The 21,755-nt window shown below is 33.6% G+C and overlaps 4 protein-coding genes across 4 annotated transcripts; 3 read left to right on the top strand and 1 right to left on the bottom strand.

Annotated features, from left to right (window-relative positions):
- Positions 1–1,960: 1,960 nt before the first annotated feature.
- On the top strand, positions 1,961–3,472 carry TBLA0A03440 (sugar porter family MFS transporter; the record flags this gene model as incomplete). Its single annotated transcript, XM_004177615.1, has 1 exon — positions 1,961–3,472. The coding sequence occupies one exon, from the start codon at positions 1,961–1,963 to the stop codon at positions 3,470–3,472; it is 1,512 nt and encodes a 503-aa protein (XP_004177663.1).
- A 2,896-nt stretch (positions 3,473–6,368) lies between these two features.
- TBLA0A03430 (sugar porter family MFS transporter) lies at positions 6,369–8,063 on the top strand (the record flags this gene model as incomplete). Its single annotated transcript, XM_004177614.1, has 1 exon — positions 6,369–8,063. The coding sequence occupies one exon, from the start codon at positions 6,369–6,371 to the stop codon at positions 8,061–8,063; it is 1,695 nt and encodes a 564-aa protein (XP_004177662.1).
- Positions 8,064–9,062: 999 nt separating this feature from the next.
- Positions 9,063–10,796, bottom strand: TBLA0A03420 (sugar porter family MFS transporter; the record flags this gene model as incomplete). The annotated part of the gene is made up of 1 exon (XM_004177613.1): positions 9,063–10,796. One exon carries the CDS (start codon positions 10,794–10,796, stop codon positions 9,063–9,065), a length of 1,734 nt encoding a protein of 577 aa, XP_004177661.1.
- A 7,765-nt stretch (positions 10,797–18,561) lies between these two features.
- Positions 18,562–20,331, top strand: TBLA0A03410 (sugar porter family MFS transporter; the record flags this gene model as incomplete). Its single annotated transcript, XM_004177612.1, has 1 exon — positions 18,562–20,331. One exon carries the CDS (start codon positions 18,562–18,564, stop codon positions 20,329–20,331), a length of 1,770 nt encoding a protein of 589 aa, XP_004177660.1.
- Positions 20,332–21,755: the final 1,424 nt, after the last annotated feature.

Here is a 21,755-nt window from a genome sequence, read left to right as displayed (position 1 = left end):
ATAAGGTACAGATAGGATAATGGGTCTCTCAAGGAGTGATTTTAAGTCCATAAAAAGGATGGCAGACGAGCTATAGATGGGAACTGCCTAAAAGAGGTATGCCTTTTTTTCATACTGAATTTAGCGTATCTTTAGTTCATCAGATTTTTTTCTAGGATCTGGTGTGACTAGGAGAGTAATGACCACAGGAAATACCAAGAATTAATTGCCCGATGGAATCAATGAACAATAGAGTCGGTAAATACCGTTGTGGAGGTACAGCATGCATTTCCTGAAGCAGAAGCTAATCTTGCTATTCTTCTAGTGCCAAGGTATGCATGCGGCATTAATTTCCTTGACGATTTATTAACAATTTACAATGCTATTAGGATCTCTAGGGGAAATTGTTCTAGTGTAGAACATATGTTATCTTGTACAGAGAAAACCTGTTAAATCTATTTACCAATATTAAGTAGAACCAAATCAGCCGCACTTCCCCACAGAACTGCTGCACTCTACCTCCGTCTTTCATTCCGCACTTCTCTTGCGGATGCGTCTTAGCAACGGATTTATTTCTGCCCTTTGTCAGAAAAATCCTGTACTTTCGGATAGTAGAACGCGAAAAAACTCCCAGTTGCCCCACATTCTACAGTGTTTTCTGAGAATCGGTTGTTCGAATGTTTAATGCGCCAGCAAAACTTATCATTGTATTATACAGAAAATTCTTGGGTAAAAGAATTTGTAGAGAGTGTTGATAATGCAGAAAGAAAAGTAGTTAGAATCAGTATCACTACAAGTGCTACACAGGAGTTTATAGCAATTTATGTGGAGTGTCTATTTAGTCTTCCACGGTATGCTTTACTACTTTTAGTGATGTGAAATTCATTCTAGAATTACTGTGGCTGTAGGTGCGTCAATAAAAATATCTAAGCGGCTGAGAATGTGTACCTTACCCGAATGGATCTATTTTATTTTAACTCCCATTACCACGGTCGAATCTTAGGGTTCCCATCAATTAGCCGCACAGGCTAGCCTAACATAAGTGGAAACGAAAAGAAGAAAAGTTCAGGATTGATTATTTTAAACAGAGAAAAAAACGCAAAAAAGCTGCACAAGTTCATAATATAAAGAACTGGTAGGTTATTATTCAGTTTTTTTAGGTTCGATATCAAAATATCTTTTTCTAGTAGATTTTTACAATACCTAGATAAGAAATACTGCACTTCTATTGCTTTAAATTTGCTGAAAAGTCGATGTTCTGGCATATTATTAGGAAGGTACTACTTCATAAAAGTTACAATATTAAGGAATTTGACGGATCCTACTGTTTTTTATTGGAATGCGTTATTGATAATAGTTAGAAGAGCATTCATAGACTTCTTTTTTTTCAAAATTTAGTTGCTTCTTGTAGAACGTAAATAATATACTGTGTGCTAGAATAATATTCATTTATTTGAGCAATTCTAAAAGAGGGAGTCTTTATCTAGAAATTATTTTCAGCAAATAAATAATTTCTTACAGCAGTGCTATTGGGTACTACAATTGTTTGATACCTGGGGGAAAAACATGGGGAGAAAGTTCTATACTTGAAAAGTGGGGTTAACTTTGAGAGCTATGAATTTTGATAGGTAAAATATTGGTATAAATATCCAATGTGTTTGAATGAAAAAAAAATTGTTTCAATATCCTCCATTTTATATTCTTTAGTTCAATTCTAGAACTACATCGACAACATTTATTAGTGTTAGATTTTTAGATATAAAATTAACACTACAAGTATACTCATAGGACTAAACTGTTCCATTAAAAATGCCTGAAGTTGATTCACAGCATACAGAGATCGAGAATGAATTTACAGATTCACAAGTAGATGAGGCTGATATTCGTTCAATCGCTTCTAATAAAGAAGAAGACTTAAAACAAAATTACAGTGATAGATGTTCCCAAGAAACCTGCCTCTGCATACATATCTGTGTGTATTATGTGTGTTATGGTGGCCTTTGGTGGTTACATTTCTGGTTGGGCTTCTGGTACCATTGGTGGTTTCGAATCTCATACTGATTTCTTAGCTAGATTTGGTTCTACCAGTGGTTCTGGTAAGCGTTATTTGTCCAAGGTTAGAACTGGTTTATTGACTTCCATGTTCAATGTTGGTCAAGCCATTGATTGTTTCTTCTTAGGTAGAATTGGTGATATGTATGGCCGTCGTTTTGGTATTATTGTTGCTTCTATAATCTTTATTGTTGGTACTGTTATTCAAATTGTCTCTGTTAAGGCTTGGTACCAATATATGATTGGTAGAATTGTTGCTGGTCTAGGTTGTGGTTTGATTGCCATTTTGTCTCCTATGTTGATTTCTGAAGTTTCTCCAAAACATATGAGAGGTGCCATGGTTTCTTGTTACCAATTGATGATCACTTTAGGTATCCTCTTGGGTTACGGTTCCAATTATGGTACTAAGAGATATGATGATTCTCGCCAATGGAGAGTTCCATTAGGTTTACAATTTGCTTGGTGTTTATTTTTAGTTGGCGCTATGTTATTCGTCCCAGAATCTCCAAGATTTTTGATTGAAAAAGGTAGATATAAAGATGGTAAACGTTCTATTGCCAAGTCCAACAAGGTTTCTCCAGATGACCCAGCTGTCATTATGGAAGCTGATGAAATCCAAGCTGCCATTGATAGAGAAAGAGCAGAAGATGAAGCCACTTGGGGTGATTTATTGGATACTAAACACAAGATTTTACAAAGAGTTATTAATGGTATTATGTTACTAGCTTTACAACAATTGACAGGTTGTAACTATTTTTTCTACTACGGTACAATTATCTTCAAAGCTGTCGGTTTAGAAGATGGTTATGAAACTGCCATTATATTCGGTGTTGTTAATTTCTTTTCAACTTTTGTTGCCCTATACTTGGTTGATAGATTTGGTAGAAGAGCTTGTTTGCTATGGGGTGCTGCTGGTATGACTTGCTGTATGGTTGTCTTTGCTTCAGTTGGTGTTTCTAGATTATGGCCAAAAGGTAAGAAGGCTGGTATTACATCTCAAGGTGCCGGTAACTGTATGATTGTTTTCAGTTGTTTCTTCTTATTTTGTTTCGCTACTTCCTGGGCTCCAGTTGCTTTCGTCATTATCTCTGAATCTTTCCCATTGAAGGTCAAGGCCAAGGGTATGGCTTTAGCTATTGTTTCCAACCAAATGTGGAACTTCTGTATCGGTTTCTTCACTCCTTTCATCACTGGTGCCATTAACTTTGCCTATGGTTACGTTTTCGTGGGCTGTCTAGTATTTGCCTGGTTCTATGTCTTCTTCTTTGTCCCAGAAACTAAAGGTATGGTTTTGGAAGATGTTAACGTCATGTGGGAAGAAGGTGTATTGCCATGGAAACCCGCTTCATGGGTTCCTCCAAGTGATAGAGATGCCACCTATGACGTAAATGCCATGGCTAATGATTATCAACCGGTCTGGAAGAAGATGTTTGGTAAATAAATAAGCTAATGAATTAAGACAGCTTTTTATCTCTGCAAACCCGTGTTTTTTATTAATGATCTCTCCGGTAGTGTCCGTTATTTCTATTTTTATATCTGCTTCTCTAATTCATTTTTTAAATTTTTTTGGACTACCGATTCTCTCTCTTTTTAATTTCTTCTCGTTTCTGTATCCTAATTTAAAAGGGAACCTTTAATATGCTTTTTTCTATATACACTTATATCCTTTATTTAATCACTGGTCTTATGACCTAGTCCTAAAGTGAACATATTTAATTTGACCCTTTTAAGAAAGATTCATTATAAAATTATGCATGATAAAAAGCTCTCAAGTTTCTTGTTCTTTCTTGGCAAGAAATACAAAATAAGGCTTAAATAACTCAGGACACTAATTTATGCTGAGAAAAAAAAATCCCTTCGTCTAATTGTACAGGCAAATTATTAACCTTAAAGAAAAAACACACGTAGCATTGTTTAATTGACAAATTGATACCTAAAAACTTGTCCTTGTGAAGCAAGCAAGCTTTAGTGATTGTATTCAAACCATTAGATAGAATAAACAGTCTTGAATAACTCAGAGAAGAACGTTTCAACAAAATCCAAGTTCTAAATTTGATAGCATATTCCATGAAGAACACCAGAGATAGAACAATGCCTCGGAATGATATACTCAATAATTTACGATTTATTAATAAAATTTGCGAATTCTACATAAAAATCGGTGTTGATTTGACTCAGAATTTCCCCAAATATACATATCTGGCCAAATAGAGAATTTTCCTGCTAGAAATAAGAGTAAATGCCAACTGTTCTAAATATTTCAGGTTTTATAAAATTAATAGCTAGTTGAAAATGTATAATCTTTCCTGTCTCTCCTGAACCTACTCTCCAAGGTTGTCTACGTAGATCCTAATATTAATATTGATACTGTGTATCTATTAACAACTAGGCAAAGAATGGGCCGGAGATAAATAAAAAGAACCCTTTTGTCTGAGTAGTAAATAGATACGATACTTAACGAATGACCGACAGACGGTTTCTAATTACCTGTAGTTACAAGTTGTATCATGATTATTACAACCAGCTATCAGATTCCTATTTTTGGACGACCTCTTGTCTAACTAATACCAGTTCGTTCAATCTTAATATTAAGAAAATATTCAAGCTTTTCACTCTTTGACTTGTAGAAATATCCGTAAGTTCCTGTTATTTGTCCTTATATGTATCTTACCAATGCCAGTACCCATGCCAAGAAAGACTCAGCCGAATCGGCTTTACTTTTTAGGGCATACTTCGTCACATATTGGGAAATTTCTCAGATAGACATGCTCAGGTACCCTGGAGAAATGACACAGATTTGTTTGTGCGGCTGTTTCCAAAAAGAAAAAAAAGCCCCCGCATTAAAATTGACACCACCTTCCTTTTTTGGAAATCCCGTTCGTGGTTCCTACATGGTGCCTAGAACGCCAAGCATGCCTGCATATTTTCTCTGCGTGCCGAATGTTGGCGCACGGCTATTTCCGGGGTTACCAGATTGAGAGAATTCTGTTCCAAAGAAGAAATTTCCCATGTTGACTAGGTAACTATGAGACATGGGGGTCAATTTTATTATGAAGTAGTCTAGAATACTGGTTAACAAGGCACAAGTTATGAGCTATTAGAAAGCTTGAATGTTGGAATAAAACTAGGAACAACAATAGTAATAACTTCAGCTCAATGAGCCGAGAGACAGGAGTAATTTCTTTTTTCTTTTCTTTTCTTGACTTTATTGGGCTACATTTGTTTTTAAGCTAGACATTTAAGGAGTTCTTTGAGTGATTATACTTAATTTTTTCAAAGTCTTCAAGGTACCTACCCCCACATTACCCCATAGTCCAAAAATTATGTCTTTTGTTCCAAGCACAAATGTAGAGGTACATGGGAATCTATTGGCCTCTCCACATCTATCAGCATAGTAGTTTAAATTTGCTGACAAATTACAGTCTTCCGTCGCCAAACCACAGTATTTACGCGTTGTGCCTTGTATGTTATTGATGGTTTTTCTATTTTATAGATTTGACATACTATGAAGGTGCTGACGGTTTGTATTTTTGGCAAGGGTGTGGAAACAAAGGACTTTAGAATAATATGTGTATATTCGATTTGACTGTAGCTGTACCTTTCTATTCGATAGTTTCCAAGAATTTCTTAATGACTTGTAGGCTTTGCCCCAATGGATTGGAAACGGAAATTTTTAGTTTCGTATTTAAAACTTTTTTAATCCCAATTATCATTTAATTACCTATTTCTTACATTGGCTATAGTTATGCCAGATATTTTGTCTATGGAACCTCATACAAGTATCAAATACTCCAATTCCTCTACAGAATATTTGTCCCAACCTTACTCTATAATTTTTCTTTGTCATTACCATTTTCATTTACATAGCTCACAATTGACCTTCCTTACGTAGTTAATTAAAATTATTGTTCCTTCGGAATAACTGTTGTCGATTACTTTTTAATTGTATTCTTACTATCGATACTAAACAAGAATTAATCCTGGATTTTAACTATTTCTAAGGATTAAAAAATAATGCCTGAAGGATAGTTTTAGTTTGTACTCAAAGCTCAAAAAAAAACATATAAAAATAGCGCTGAATTTCTTTCTTTTCACTTCTTTCTTGTAATTCTTGTTTTACAATTTTAACTTTTGTTTAGTCATCAATAAAACAACATCATCAACAAGTTTAAGTTATAGTATTGTGTATTTGCTTAAGCTCTGATGCTATTTAATATTTTCTAGGTTATTATTATATTATTTTAGTTTATATTAGAACATTCTACTACTCGTCCTTCAAGTTAGAAACTAGCTTTTTAAAAAAAAATACAAGTGCAACCAGTTCTTTAACAATAACAATGTCATTTAAAGAAGCAGATTTAGAAAGGGCTTCTACAATCACACCTGTGGAACTCCAAGATTCATACTCTGAGAAGGAAGATCATGACGAAAAAGAATATTACACTGATAATGATTGTATACAAACCCCAGTAATAGAAATTCCAAAAAAGCCTGCCTCAGCATACATCTCAGTATGTATAATGTGTGTTATGGTAGCCTTTGGTGGCTTTATTTTGGGTTGGGATACTGGTACCATTGGTGGTTTTGAATCTCATACTGATTTCTTAAGAAGATTTGGTTCAACAAATAAAAATGGTGAACATTACTTATCCAAAGTTAGAACAGGTTTGCTAACTTCCATGTTCAATGTCGGTTGTTCTATCGGGTCCTTCTTTTTGGGTCGTTTAGGTGATATGTATGGTCGTCGTATCGGTTTAATCATTGCTACAACTATTTTTATCGTAGGTACTATTATCCAAGTGGCTTCAGTCAAAGCTTGGTATCAATATATGATCGGTAGAATTGTTGCTGGTGTAGGTTGTGGTGTTATTGCCATGTTATCACCAATGTTGATTTCTGAAGTCTCACCAAAACATTTAAGAGGTGCTATGGTGTCTTGTTATCAATTAATGGTCACTATGGGTATTTTCTTAGGTTACTGTGCAAACTACGGTACCAAGCGCTACAGTAACTCTGTTCAATGGAGAGTTCCAGAAGGATTACAATTTGCTTGGGCTCTATTTATGATTAGTGCTATGCTCTTCGTTCCAGAATCTCCAAGATATTTAGTCGAGAAAAACAAGATCGAAGAAGCTAAACGTTCTATTGCCAAGTCCAACAAGGTTTCGCCAGATGATCCTGCTGTCGTTAGAGAAGTTGATGAAATTAAAATTGCTGTTGACAGGGAAAGAGCTGAAGGTGAAGCTGGGTGGAGTGAAATGCTGGACACCAAGACTAAAGTTTTCCAAAGAGTAGTTAATGGTATCATGCTATTAGCTTTACAACAATTGACTGGGTGTAACTACTTCTTCTTTTACGGTACTTTGATTTTCAAGGCTGTTGGGCTGGAAGATGGTTACGAAACTGCTATTGTTTTCGGTGTTGTTAATTTCTTCTCAACATTTATTGCCTTATATGTGGTTGATAAATTTGGTAGAAGAGCTTGTTTGCTATGGGGTGCTGCTGGTATGACTTGCTGTATGGTTGTCTTTGCTTCAGTTGGTGTTACTAGATTATGGCCAAAAGGTAAGAATGCCGGTATTACATCTCAGGGTGCCGGTAACTGTATGATTTGCTTCTCCTGTTTCTTCATTTTCTGTTTTGCTACAACTTGGGCCCCAGTTCCATTTGTTATCATCTCCGAATCTTTCCCATTGAAGGTCAAGGCCAAGGGTATGGCTTTAGCTACTGTTTCCAACCAAATGTGGAACTTCTGTATTGGTTTCTTCACGCCATTTATTGCTGGAGCAATTGATTTCTACTATGGTTACGTATTTATGGGATGCTTGGTATTTTCTTACTTTTATGTCTTCTTCTTTGTTCCGGAAACAAAAGGTATGGTTTTGGAAGATATTAATGTTATGTGGGAAGAAGGTACTTTACCATGGAAATCTGCTAATTGGGTCCCACCAAGCGAAAGAGGTGCAGATTATGATGTTGATGCTATGGCAAATGATGATACGCCTGCTTGGAAGAAATTAATCGGTAAGTAAACGCTTGCACTATAATTGCTACTTTTTTTTCAACACTCTAATCCCTCTAATCTGTCTCATTTTTTGCTTTTCTAATGTCTTATTCTTTTATCATTTATTTCTCTTACGACTCTTTTTTCAACTTTCGAATGTGCAATTTCCCTCTCTCTATCTCTCTCTCTCATCTCATTTAGTTACATTTTCTACTCTCTCTCCCTATTTTTAATGGCCAATTATATATTCATGACATTTACTAGCCTATTTCTTTATTTTTAACACATTCAGAAGGGTTACTGAATTATTGTAACGTAATCAGTTATTATCTATTAATTTTTATTTTGGCTTATGTATTTTTTCCTTATTTAATCTGATTATATATACCTACATAAATGTATACTTTTTTTTCATAGTATAATAAATAGCTGGAAGTTTTTTTGATTTCTAACTCACAATAAGTAGGAAAGACTCTTTCATTTTTGAGTGCGCCTTCTTAGTTATATAATTACGAAGGTTTATATAAATCTTAATATTTGGAACTTTATAAACGATAAGCTAAGTTGCTCAGAAAACGTTTTAGTAAATACTTTTTAACTATTAATTACGTATTTTTTCCAATGAGCTGGAAAATTAAGAAATTGCAATGAAGCATATAATAGCCAGTGCTTGCATTAATGGGAAATCTTTAACACTAATATAGCTGTAAAACTATTCACATTGTACATTAATGTGAGCTATTGTATTCAAAGTATATATGAATTAAATAAAAATAGAAACGTACCGATATATTTTATACAATGAATTAGAAATTCAGGAGGTTAACTAAACTAATATTGAAAATGAATAAAAGAAAACATAGTGAGATAGAAATAATTTCATGAAATAAGTATCTTTACCCGAAGAGGACACAATAATTAAAAAAGAGTGAGAGATTAATAGATGACAAAGAATATGAATGATAATAAAATGACGTAAATGTAAAATTTCGAAAATTAGGTAAAATAAATTGTAATGTAGAAATAGTTATAAGCGAAGAAAAAGATGATGATTGGCTAAACTACTTACCAAACATTTTTTCCATACTGGTTGGTCATCATTAGCCATAGCGTTAACATCATAATCTGCACCTCTTTCGCTTGGTGGGACCCAATTAGCAGATTTCCATGGTAAAGTACCTTCTTCCCACATAACATTAATATCTTCCAAAACCATACCTTTTGTTTCTGGAATAAAGAAGAAAACGAAGAACCAAGAAAATACCAAACATCCCATGAAAACATAACCGTAGTAGAAATTAATTGCTCCCGCAATAAATGGAGTGAAAAAACCAACACAGAAATTCCACAATTGATTTGAAACTGTAGCCAAAGCCATACCTTTACTTTTAACTCTTAATGGGAAAGATTCGGCAATAATAACGTGAGCGATTGGGGCCCAAGTAGTAGCAAAACAGAAAATGAAGAAACAAGAGAAGACAATCATACAGTTACCAGCACCTTTTGATGAAATTCCAGCTTTCTTACCTTCTGGCCATAATCTAGTGACACCGACAGAAGCAAAGACACACATACAACATATCATAGCAGCAGCACCCCACAATAGACCAGTTCTTCTACCAGCCTTTTCAACAACATACAGAGCAATAAAGGTTGAGAAGAAGTTAACAACACCGAAAACAATGGCTGTTTGGTAACCATCTTGTAACCCAACAGCCTTGAAAATGGTAGTACCGTAGTAGAAGAAATAATTAGCTCCAGTCAATTGTTGTAAAGCTAAAACCATAATACTGTTCAAAACTCTTTGCAAGATGAAGTGTTTTGTATCTAAAAGATCACGCCAAGCAGCTTTACCTTCAGCTTCTTCTTTAGCAATAGCGGCTTGAATGTGGTCTGCCTCTACGATAATTGCTGGATCATCTGCGGATACTTTGTTTGATTTAGCTAATGAGCGTTTAGCATCTTCTAATCTACCTTTTTCAATTAAATATCTTGGAGATTCTGGAACGAAAAGCATGGCAGTGATTAAGAATAAAGCCCAAGCAAATTGTAAACCTAGACCAATTCTCCATTGACGAGAGTCATGGTAAACCTTGGTACCGTAATTAGTACAATCACCTAAGAAAATACCCATAGTGACCATTAATTGATAGCAAGAAACTAAAGCTCCTCTTAAATGTTTTGGTGAGACTTCAGAAATTAACATTGGGCACAGCACAGGGAACAGACCACAACCTACACCGGCAACAATTCTACCGATCATATATTGATACCAAGCTTTGACAGATGCAATTTGAATAATGGTACCAACGATAAAAATAGTGGTAGCAAAAACAATACCAATACGACGGCCATACAAATCACCAACACGGCCTAAGAAAAAGCAGCCACAGGCTTGACCAATGTTTTGCATAGCTGTCAATAAACCAGCTCTTACTCTTGGTAGATAATGTGTACCATCTTTACGTAAAGAACCAAACCTTCTTAAGAAATCAGTATGAGATTCAAAACCACCAATAGTACCAGTATCATAACCAGGGATAAAGCCACCGAACGCAATCATAATACAGACAAGAGAAACTGTAACATATGCAGATGCAGGTTTTTTTGGGATCACAAGCTCTTGACTAGATTCCTGTAAATCTAGGGAATCCTCTTTGATATCATCAGCTTCTTTACCAGAAATGTTTGAAAATACCCCAACATCGGTATCTTGGGAATTTGAATAGCCTGGTTCCAAAGTTTCAACCAGGGCTGTCATTGTAAGTTATAATAGAGTAGATTTAAATAATTAATAGTTTTCTTTTTTGTAGAAAATGCTTTATTAGCAATGTTTGTGGTGATTGGTATTATACAATAAAAAAGAAAATAGAAAGAAGTAGTTGCAAGTATAGTTCACTGATTAACCAGACTCCTCTGGTTTATATATCAAGTTATTTTGAAACTTCTCTGAATTTTTTTTTTGAATTTTGTGTGGTTGTTGCCAGGGTTTTCATTGCAAAGATACTTAACTAATGATGTGATTTCTATTTGCAATGCTGATGTACCGATGCCCATCATAATGTAGATAGTGTAATGAATTATAAGACCGTCGACAAGAGTTAATATGACGAATTATAATATGGTTATCGTATTTTTCTAACCAATATCGCTTTCCTTATTGATTTGCGGGGTAGGATGTGTTATTATATCGACTATAAACTATTAACGCGTATTCTATTTCGTAGGCTTTCCGTATTAAGAATTTTATTAGGCTTTAGTTGTTTGTTCATCAGTTAATGAATTGAGGCCAATACATTTCCTGCTTTTTCGAAAGTCTGGAGAAAATGTCTTCAAAAGTTAACATTAGTTGCCTTTAAAATTCAAAAATGGGAATAATTGTATCTAGTTAATTCTGCTATGATTGATGTTACATTGGTTTTAAACCAATAATAAAGTGTGAAAATGATATATGTAGTCCGGGATACGGAACATTAGTGTCATTTTCATTGTACTTCATGAATATGAAAATATGCTAGAAATAATGTCACCCAGATCACTACGATAACTTTGAAGAAAAATAAAAAAAAGAACAAGCAAGCATACTGCTATATGACACTTCCTCTCCACAAATAACTCTTGTCAAAAGACTATGGTAAATGAAACAATAATATTGCCATAGAAGTCCTTGCTCATGTCCATAAAATTCTACCCACTACTATGCCCTAGCTCATCCAGTTTATACCCTTGAAGGTAAGCTGTCCAGTCATGGTAGTTCAAGCAACAACTCTTGTCACATATCTCTAAGATTATTTCGTTGTCTTGGCAAGCAATATGCCCCGCAAGGACCCCCAATCCTGTAGTCCTTAGAATATTTAGCCCCACAAATCTCGTAATTGATGTATCATTCTGGAATATATGAAGTATGATGGTCCGGGATCATGCTTTCCAAAATAGCCGATTGTCAGACATCACAGTATTTCCATAGCCCGCCTGATACGGCTATCCCTACATCTATTTTCTTCAATGATAAACGCGGGGACTATTTCGTGGCTAAATTGGTTGCTCCTGGAAAAGGAAACGCCCGGGTGCTAAGAAGTCCCCGCACAATTTAAGTCCGTGGAGACGGTGTTATAATATTCAAGATTAAAATTGGAATGGTAGATAATAACATAATATAAGTGGTATTAGAAGAATTATAAGCCCGACATAGGCATCGGATTGTAAGTCGAGCAGACTTCTTAGACACATTTACCTGGGCTTAGAAACCCACAATTTTTTGGGGGCTAATGCCTGATTCTGAGACACTATTCTTTTTCCTAGAGCCTTCAATAATCCGTTGGATAAAAAAATAGCTGAATTAGTTCATTCCCAAGAAGTTGGGTAGAAGCAAATTCAGTAGTTCCTCTAACGACGGGTATTCCCATTCTAGGAATCTTCCATATTGCGTCAGCTATTGACGGAAATATCATGTTTTTTCATCCACGGTATTAAAAAAATAATTATAAAGATAGGATGATATGTGTTCACTATGAAAATTGAAAATGTCGACTGTATTGGAATTAGAAATTAAATTAGCATGTTACCCAATCAATAAAGACCTTGTCACACTTGAAGTTTTAGTGAAAGATGTAAAACAAATAAATTGTCTTGTTTTCTTTTGTTAAGGGTATCGAAGGAATAAAAAGACATCAGATGGGTTTTCTTGGTAAAAATATGTAATAAATATTACTCCTATGGCATTCTAGTATAGTGTCTAGTATTAAAAAAATCTCTGAATTGGAGAGCTCTTTTGTTAATAGATGAGAGCAGTGGCAAAAATTGCTTACGTCAAATTGCTATTCTGCAGTTGCCAAAGAACTTCAAAAATGCCAAGAAAATTTTTTTGAATTTATTATTAACTTTATATAGCCGATTTTAAAGAAGATATGGGTAGGTTCAACCTTTGTTATCGAGACAAATAGTAGAATGCTTTTTTCAGCAATTACATTTTGATTTTAGGATTTATCTTTACAATAGATATACGTAATTTTTTAATAATCGAGGTAAATTCTCATCTATAGACATGTAGCCTGTTCAAAATATTACTCCTTATGATGATTTTTAATAGATGTTCATCAGATATTATTTGACGAACTAGTTAAACCTGAAATCGAAAGGTTATAAAATTTTCCTAAAAAAGCCAAAAAGAGATAGTTTTGGAACAATTCCCTAATATAATGGTAATGGTTTCTAATGTACAATTCTCCGCCATTCATTTCCTCTTAACCAAAGATTCTTAAATAACGAAAATGGTGGCATTTACTTATCTCCGGTAACATTTTGGTTGAAGGAGATACGCTGATACATTTTTGTTGAATATAGGAAGTTAATTGCGGGAAAAAAAAATTAAACAGGATAATATCTAAGTATTTAAAAGCTTGGCAATATAATTTTAGGAAAAAATCTAAGATATATAGATGTATTTACATCAAATAGTTGCTCCGTTTGTAACATCACAGGTATTCATTTATACTGTAAAGTAAGTAGTACACCCAATATAATAGCGATTTAGTTATATAATAGTGTATTTAATTTCTCGACATCACGTTACAAGCGCCTTTTGTAGAAGTGTTCATAAATAATACTTGGCAATAGAGCGGAGGTATATTTAATTTAATCAATTAATATTTACAACGTTAATTACTAATTTCTCGATAATTATATTGTGTTTATTGTGTAATTTGTGTGATGTCTAAAAGTAAATTCTTCAGAACATTCTAAATTTTTAGCATACCTACTTTTATGACCAAGGTTTTTTTATCCAATAATTGTCTTTAAATAGAATGTAACAGCTAGTATTATTCTCCTATTATTACTCCATTAACAATTTTTTAATATTAGACTTCTTTTCCAACCTTGAAAATTGATAAAAGAAAAAATATACAAGCGATAGTGCATTAAGAACTAGTGGGTTCTAGCCATATAATGTATTTCGAAAAATATACTGTAGGCAAGATTATAATTGGAAATAACAATTGTAAAAAAAAATATGAATTTGATTTCTTGGTACTAAGACTGTACGTACTTCAAACACTAGCTGAAGAAAAATTGATAGATTAACTAAATTCCATTCATATTTATGCTGAGTCAGCAGAAAAGCTATTAAGATTATCATGAAGAAATTATGTCAGTGTCCAATGATTGAAAGAGCTATACCTACATATAGAATCTATGACGTATATTCCATGTGAAAAATTATCCTTAGTATTGGATTTTATAGCATTATTTTATTATTTAATCACCAGTTGTAACAGTATTCTTATTTTTTTATGTTGTTAATAAAAAATTTTTGCTCAGGTGTTTCCTAAAACTATAGCTTATTTAATTGTAATCTACAGAATAGCACCAAAAATAACGTCATTGTGATAGAAATGCAGATGGCATTTAGGTTAAGAGTTTTATAAAACTCTCTCATTCTAACAAAATATTTATATTTTCGGTTGGAAATTGTATTTCTAAGAAAATTGATTCTGAATTGGGGCTTGTGGTCCAAGGTAGCATTTATCTTTGATGTTTAATGAGACCGGAATGCTATTAAATTATCTTCTAGCAATCTTGTAGTTTAATTCTGGAGTATATATTCAAAATAGCATGTCAGTATTTAGAAGAGACAGGGGGGAATAGTAAAAAAGTTCACCCTTTCAAGATGGGAAACAATAGATGAAAGGTCAAAGAAGGTAATATTTCCCCCTGAGGAATTCTTTCCCAAGTCGTTTCCTACAGAAATTCCAAATACTCCGAAAATTGGTTATATCGGATATATTTACTTTCGGGCATTCTAATTAACCATAGGATTTGGAAATTGGTGTGGGGACTATTTTAGTTAAGCCTAGGTCTGAGTTGTTGGACTTTTATCCTCGGCAAAATATATTGAGCAGCCTTAAATTAGAGTTAGAATTTTCATCTTAATAATAATTCTACTACAAAGTGGCACGTTCTTTTTAAAAGATGGACAAAGTAGTACCTATATATATAAGAATATGAAGTAATTCAAGGTCGTGTGTGTCGTAAGTTGCTCTTCATAGTGCTAATTAACCTGCGATATACTGTTGTGGCAAGAATGAAAATACATATAAACAGTTTACAAATAATGTTGTTTACCAACTATAGCTCCTTTCAAAAAAAAAAACTGATTGATAACTGTGTTATAATGGAATTACTTTGAGAGTTACGAATAGCCGTCAAACGCACACTTGCTTATTTTTAAATAGAACGTTTTAAAAACACAATAAATCATCGTTAGTGTTATTCCATTAAAATATATTATCTTATCACTTGAAATGATACTTGTCTTGCTTGTGAGTCGATTGCTATTTACACTGAATTTTATTCGATCTATTTAAAAACATTAAAAAGCTCTATTGCCGAGGTCAAAGATGCTACATTTCAAGAAGTTAGTTTTCTAAGAGCTCGAGAAATTGAAGTTACTGCATTAAGAATAAGAGAAAAAGGAAGTATATAAAAGAACGATATATTAGATGACAAGTACAAGATCATTCTGCTAGTTCCCAACAATAATACACTATCAGCGTTACAACCCAGTGACCGTTTCTTCTTGTTTCTTTTATTTGCTGCTTCAATTTGCAAGATTGTTAGTTTACAATATGACTATGACAAAACCACTTCGTTACGTATTGTTGATTCTTCTTAACTTTTGTTGACTTGTAGCTAAGAGATATATTTGTATGAGCAAATCGACTACTGTTAGGCATTGTAAATATTGTATACTTTAATAAGATAAAAGTAATGTCATAGTGGAGCATTCTTTTATTATTATTTTTTCTATTATAACTAGGTTGCATTGCCTCTTATCATCTCCTAATGCTCAAATGCAAAGAGCTTAATTCTGAACGATACAGACTTTATGTGCGAAAAAGTTATCTTGTCATTGAAGTTTTCTTCCTAAAACTTGCTATCTCAAAATATTATTGAATATGATGAAAACTTCAACCAAACTGATAGCTATCCAGTGTAGGAAAAAAAATATGATTTTTGTTAATTTCAACAGCTTATTGTACTTTCCCAAAGCAAAAATAAAATCCTCTCTATATCTATATAAAATTTAGGTGAAACTCTGAAAGACATTCTCACAATTCAAAACTTCATATTATTTGGTTTAAAGAGCGGTACTATCGTAATTCTTTAAATGGTCAACTCATATAATATTCTACAGTCTTCCGTATCCCCAACCATCTCGGCTCATATACAAACTTTAATTCATTATTCTTCCAGATCTAAAAAGAAAGATAGCGTATCGGGTATAACTTCTAGTGAAACGTTGGGCAAATCTTTCAAGCGATATTATGGAGTAATAAGGTTGGTAATTTCGTTGTGTCGGTCTTGAAATTATCATTATTTTGATCTTGGTTTCAGAATAACATCGGTATGTATCAATGAGAAAATGTCAATAAAACAAATTTTATACTCCCGTTTACACACCCAGAGTAAAGCTTAATTCAACAGTACTATTCAAGTATCTTTGAATGTAAAACAATTGTTAAACGAGCCGAATATAATACTAACGTTAAAATAATATTACAATGCCATACTGGAGCAATATTACTTTTTCATTGAAAACCCATTAGCACTGCACTTCCCCACTTTCATTTATTTGGATGACAAGATACTGGCCTTATAATCCTGTACGTATACGATGTGATAGATTTTAACACAAAAAAAAAGCTAATGTTAGGGTTAACATGTTCACTATTCGAGAAAGAAACAATGAGCTATTTTAAATTATTTAATTGTATTTCTCTTATCCTTCTGCAAAAGTGTAGGTATTCTGTAACGAGTCTTAATAAGCGGTATTATCAATTGATTGCCTCGGAGTAATTCTATATTTTAAGACCGCCAGAATCCAATCTAGCCTAGTCATTCAAATTTGCAACCACTTTAAATATTTTACGTTTTCCTACCAGCTATTGTATCTGAAACATTACCTTGTTGCTTGGTCTTGGTCTTGGCAGTGCTACCCATACAGTTTCTAAGAACCTCTTGCATCCAGAACATATGTCTCGAAGTCTTGGCAACTAGCCAATACAAAGAGGCTTACCTAGAAAATTAGTCTCATACGACCACACGGTGATATAACTAACAATGTTTTGTCTTTTAAGTACCTTTCAGATATCCCTTAGCATCACGAATAAAGTGACTTATTATCCGGTAATCCGCGGTACGGACTTAAATGACGATATTACCTTGCAAGGGAATAAACTTCTCCAGTTTTATTAGTACGATCTTTTCCGAGAAAAGTTCACGATCTCCGCCACTTTCCTTTTTAATTGTTCCCCAGGTTCTTCGTTGACTGCAAAACCGGAGAATTATTTTGACCCTACCTAGAAAGCGCCGCGTCAGAGTACCCGGAATAACAACATTGAAATATTCAGGCGATAGTGCCTGATCTAAGAAAGTTCCCAAAGGAGAACTTTGGTGCGTAATAAATAAACTGGAAAACATCTAGAATCGCTCTGAAGAAGGAATTATTCTGCCATGAATATATGGTCTATTATTAACGCGTAAACAAACGAAAAAAAGTCGGATGTGTCCTTACTATGTTACTTACCTGACCTCCAGTTTTTCGTTGGATAATGTTTAGATGTATAGCGTCGATCGCTGATATATCTTTCCATGGTTCTAGAGCCAGTACGCATAATGGAAATTTTGTATCATACTAACACAGTAATAAAATTCACAACTTGAATCAGTTACGTGGGATGTGGGTTTCCTTAAACGTATACCTGGGTTTGGTATCATAAAGTGTGTGGTTACAAAGAGGTAGGATAATATTGTCTTATCAATCTGGATTGCGGTTTCCTAGGTAAGCTATAAAGATATCCGTAGCCCCGGTCTTTGTTGCCTAGACATCAAATAATTACAACTGACGTATATTTTTAAGGTATTGGAGTCGTATGTTAATATTAGTTTAGAAAAAAGCTGGTAGCTTCTACAGTGATATCAGGCATGTAATAGTAATTATAGTAAAACAAATGCTTATTTGTCATACGTCTTATGGAGGGGGGGGGGGGGGAGGTTAATTGAATTTGTATAATACTTGTCAACAAACAGGCATTTCGCAGCTAGAAAAAGTTTCCAATTGTAATAACGTAAATGCTTTTTTTAAAATAAAAAAACGTTAAACAGAGCTATTGTGGGGTAAGCATGAGTAATTTATTCAGCTCCAAATGCACCTAGTCACTTATGTTTTTTTTGATGAAATATTACCAATTTCCTTCCCATTATCAGAAATTGAAGTGTTGGGTTCTTATAAATAGAGCCAGTAAAATTGCTAAATATATATTTTAATGGTTTATAGATTCTCTTCTTTAATCAGATGTAACCAAGAAAAGCTTTCAAATATAATTGATACAATTGCAGGGAACATTTATATTAATACCTCCGTATCATTTTTATTTATTAATCCAAAGTAACGAAAAAAAGATTAAAAAAACAAACATTTTATCAGACTTATTTAGATATTTTTCATTTTAAATTTGCATAATATAATGTCATCGCTAGTAGATACTGTCGCCGAAATAGAGAATGGTATTCAGGAAGGTCCTGTTGGAAAAAGAATTGGTAACGAACTCGAAAATGACAACTTTTCAACAACTCCAGAATCAGATTCTGAAATAAAAACAGATTATTCCGCCAAAGATGCAAAAGATAAGGATAATTTCAGCGAAAATGATGCCGATGAAGATACTGTATCTCATATCGCTCTTCCAAAGAAACCAGCATCCGCTTATATTGCTGTAAGTATTATTTGTGTAATGATTGCATTTGGTGGTTATATTCCCGGTTATGATACTGGTACTATTGGTGGGTTTGAATCGCATCCCGATTTTAAGAGGAGATTTGGTTCAAGAAATAAAAGTGGTGTATATTATTTGTCCAAGGTTAGAGCTGGGTTATTAACTGCAACACAGAATCTTGGTCAAGCATGTGGTGTTTTTTTCTTGGGTCGTGTCGGTGATTTGTATGGTCGTCGTATTGGTATTGCTTTTGCAGCTTCCATTTTTATCGCCGGTGTTATTATTGAAATTGCTTCTATTCATGCCTGGTATCAGTATATGATTGGTAGAATTGTCTCAGGTCTAGGTTGTGGTTTATTCGCAGTTTTGTGCCCTATGTTAATTTCTGAGGTGGCTCCAAAACATTTAAGAGGTGCTTTAGTTGCAACATATCAATTAATGGTCACAATGGGTATTTTCCTAGGTTATTGTTCTAATTATGGTACACAGTACTATGACGATTCGAGACAATGGAGAATTCCATTAGGTTTACAATTTGCTTGGGCTTTGTTCTTAATCACTGCTATGGTCTTCGTTCCAGAATCTCCAAGATATTTGATTGAAAATGGTAGATTTGAGGATGCAAAGCGTTCGATTGGTAGATCTAATAGAGTAAACCCTGATGATCCAGCTGTTATTTATGAAGCTGAATATATCCAAGTTGCTATTGAAAAAGAAAGAGAAGAAGGTAAGGCAAAATGGAAAGATCTTTTAGATGTGGAACATAAAATTCTACAAAGAGTGATTAATGGTATTGCTGTAATGGGTTTACAACAATTGACCGGTGCTAATTATTTCTTCTACTATGGTACACTTCTATTCCACACTGTAGGTATGAAGAACGGTTATGAAGGTGCAATTATTATTGGTACTGTCAATTTCTTTTCCACTTTTATTGGATTGTATATTATTGAAAGATTTGGTAGAAGAACATGTTTATTATGGGGTTGTGCCGGTATGATCTGTTGTATGGTTGTCTTTGCTTCAGTTGGTGTTACTAGATTATGGCCAGAAGGTAAAAATGCCGGTATTTCATCCAAGGGTGCTGGTAATTGTATGATTGTGTTCACAAGTTTTTTCCTATTTTGTTTTGCTGCTACTTGGGGGCCAGTTCCTCATGTCATCATCGCAGAGTCTTTTCCTTTAAGAGTGAAAGCAAAATGTATGGCTTTAGCAACTGTATCTAATCAATTGTGGAACTTCTGTATTGGTTTTTTCACTCCATTCATTACCGGCTCCATTAACTTCTACTACGGTTATGTCTTTTTAGGTTGTTTATGTTTGGCATGGCTTTATGTCTTCTTCTTAGTTCCAGAAACTAAGGGGTTAATCTTAGAAGATGTCAATGTTATGTGGGAAGAAGGTGTCTTAGCATGGAAGTCTGCCAATTGGGTCCCACCTTCTCAAAGAGAAGCAGATTATGATATTAACGCTATGGCAACAGATGATAAGCCAATATGGAAAAGAATGTTTGGTAAGTAATTCCATTTTAATTCGTAATTTTTTTACTTCCATTATCCAGCCATAATACATCTATGCATCTTTATTACTTTCATGATATTATAACATTTTAATATTTCATTATTCTATTTCAATTTTTTAAATTTTTTATCTTCATGACAAGCTCATTGGTAAGATTAATTCTTTCTTTTTTTATTTATTATCATAATTTTTTCTCATTCTTTCATTATTTTCATCTCGTTATTTTTTTTAAATGCAACTGTTTTATATTTTATCAGTTTTCATGTTAACATTTTTCACTTTGGCTTTTCTGTATGACTATAGGTTATAAAATTCTCTTCACCATTATTTTCATTTTTTTTTTTTGATTTAAGACGTACGTTTTCAAAAAAATTATTTTATAAATACTTCATTTTTCTCTGGCAGCATATGCTTACCTCGTAAATGTATATACATATGTATATTTATATATAGTGTTTTAAGAAATTGAGACTTCGAAACTTACAATAAAAGACTTAAAAATTATAAGACCGACATCTACAATATGATTTTGTTTATATTATTTGAACTATCTACATTTTAAGTTTGATTTGGGCACGAAATAAAGCTCTGTCCCTTATAGTTAGTACAAGGGAACAACTAATTTTATCGGAACATCATCTTGTTTTTGTCAATAAGCTCTAAGAGTTAGGCATTTGGTTACTGTAAGAAAAGTTAAGATTATATTAAGAATCACACCTTTCAACGGTTACTTATTATGGCTCTTATCTTAAAATAAATGTATGCCTAATACGTACAGATATGTACTAATTGGGAAAATATATGTACCATAGCCGATCCGCCAGTCACGGTTAACTTTATAGGAAAGTTTTAATTAGTCAATTTTTATTTGACCGATGGTTGAAGTCATTTTAAATATCAGAAGCATAATAAGCGCGGGTATCATAGCACGGAAAAATTCAACCGTTCGTATTCTGGATATTTGGTGAAAAACATTACGTATTAAGTGATGTCTTTTAACAAGCTGAATTACTCGGTGCATAAATTGAAATAGTATTATTTTGTAACATCACATAAATATAGATACACTGTTTAGATATGCAGGGATGTTTATAGGAAGGAATTATACCATATAGTTCCGACACTAAAAATAAGCTAGGAACATTTATGCTTTACTATGCAAGATCATGTCTGTCACATATTTACAATAATTTCCATTATTAATATCTGGCGCAGTGGTTTTGAAGTCACGTGACGACTTTCTATTCAGATGAGATGAGATCTACAAGAATATATAAACACGAAGATGAAAAGTTTTCACTATGACCAAGATATAGAGAGAAAAGAAAGAAACGAAAAGTATCAACAAGAGTGGTCTGGAAATCTGGAAACTAATATTATTATATATCACGTATCTAGACAAAATACATACCAATCGATTTCTA

The sequence above is a fragment of the Henningerozyma blattae genome, chromosome 1 (genome assembly GCF_000315915.1).
Source record: "Henningerozyma blattae CBS 6284 chromosome 1, complete genome".
NCBI lineage: Eukaryota > Fungi > Ascomycota > Saccharomycetes > Saccharomycetales > Saccharomycetaceae > Henningerozyma > Henningerozyma blattae.
Note: the sequence above shows the minus strand (reverse complement) of the source record. Positions and strands in the feature narration are given on the sequence as shown.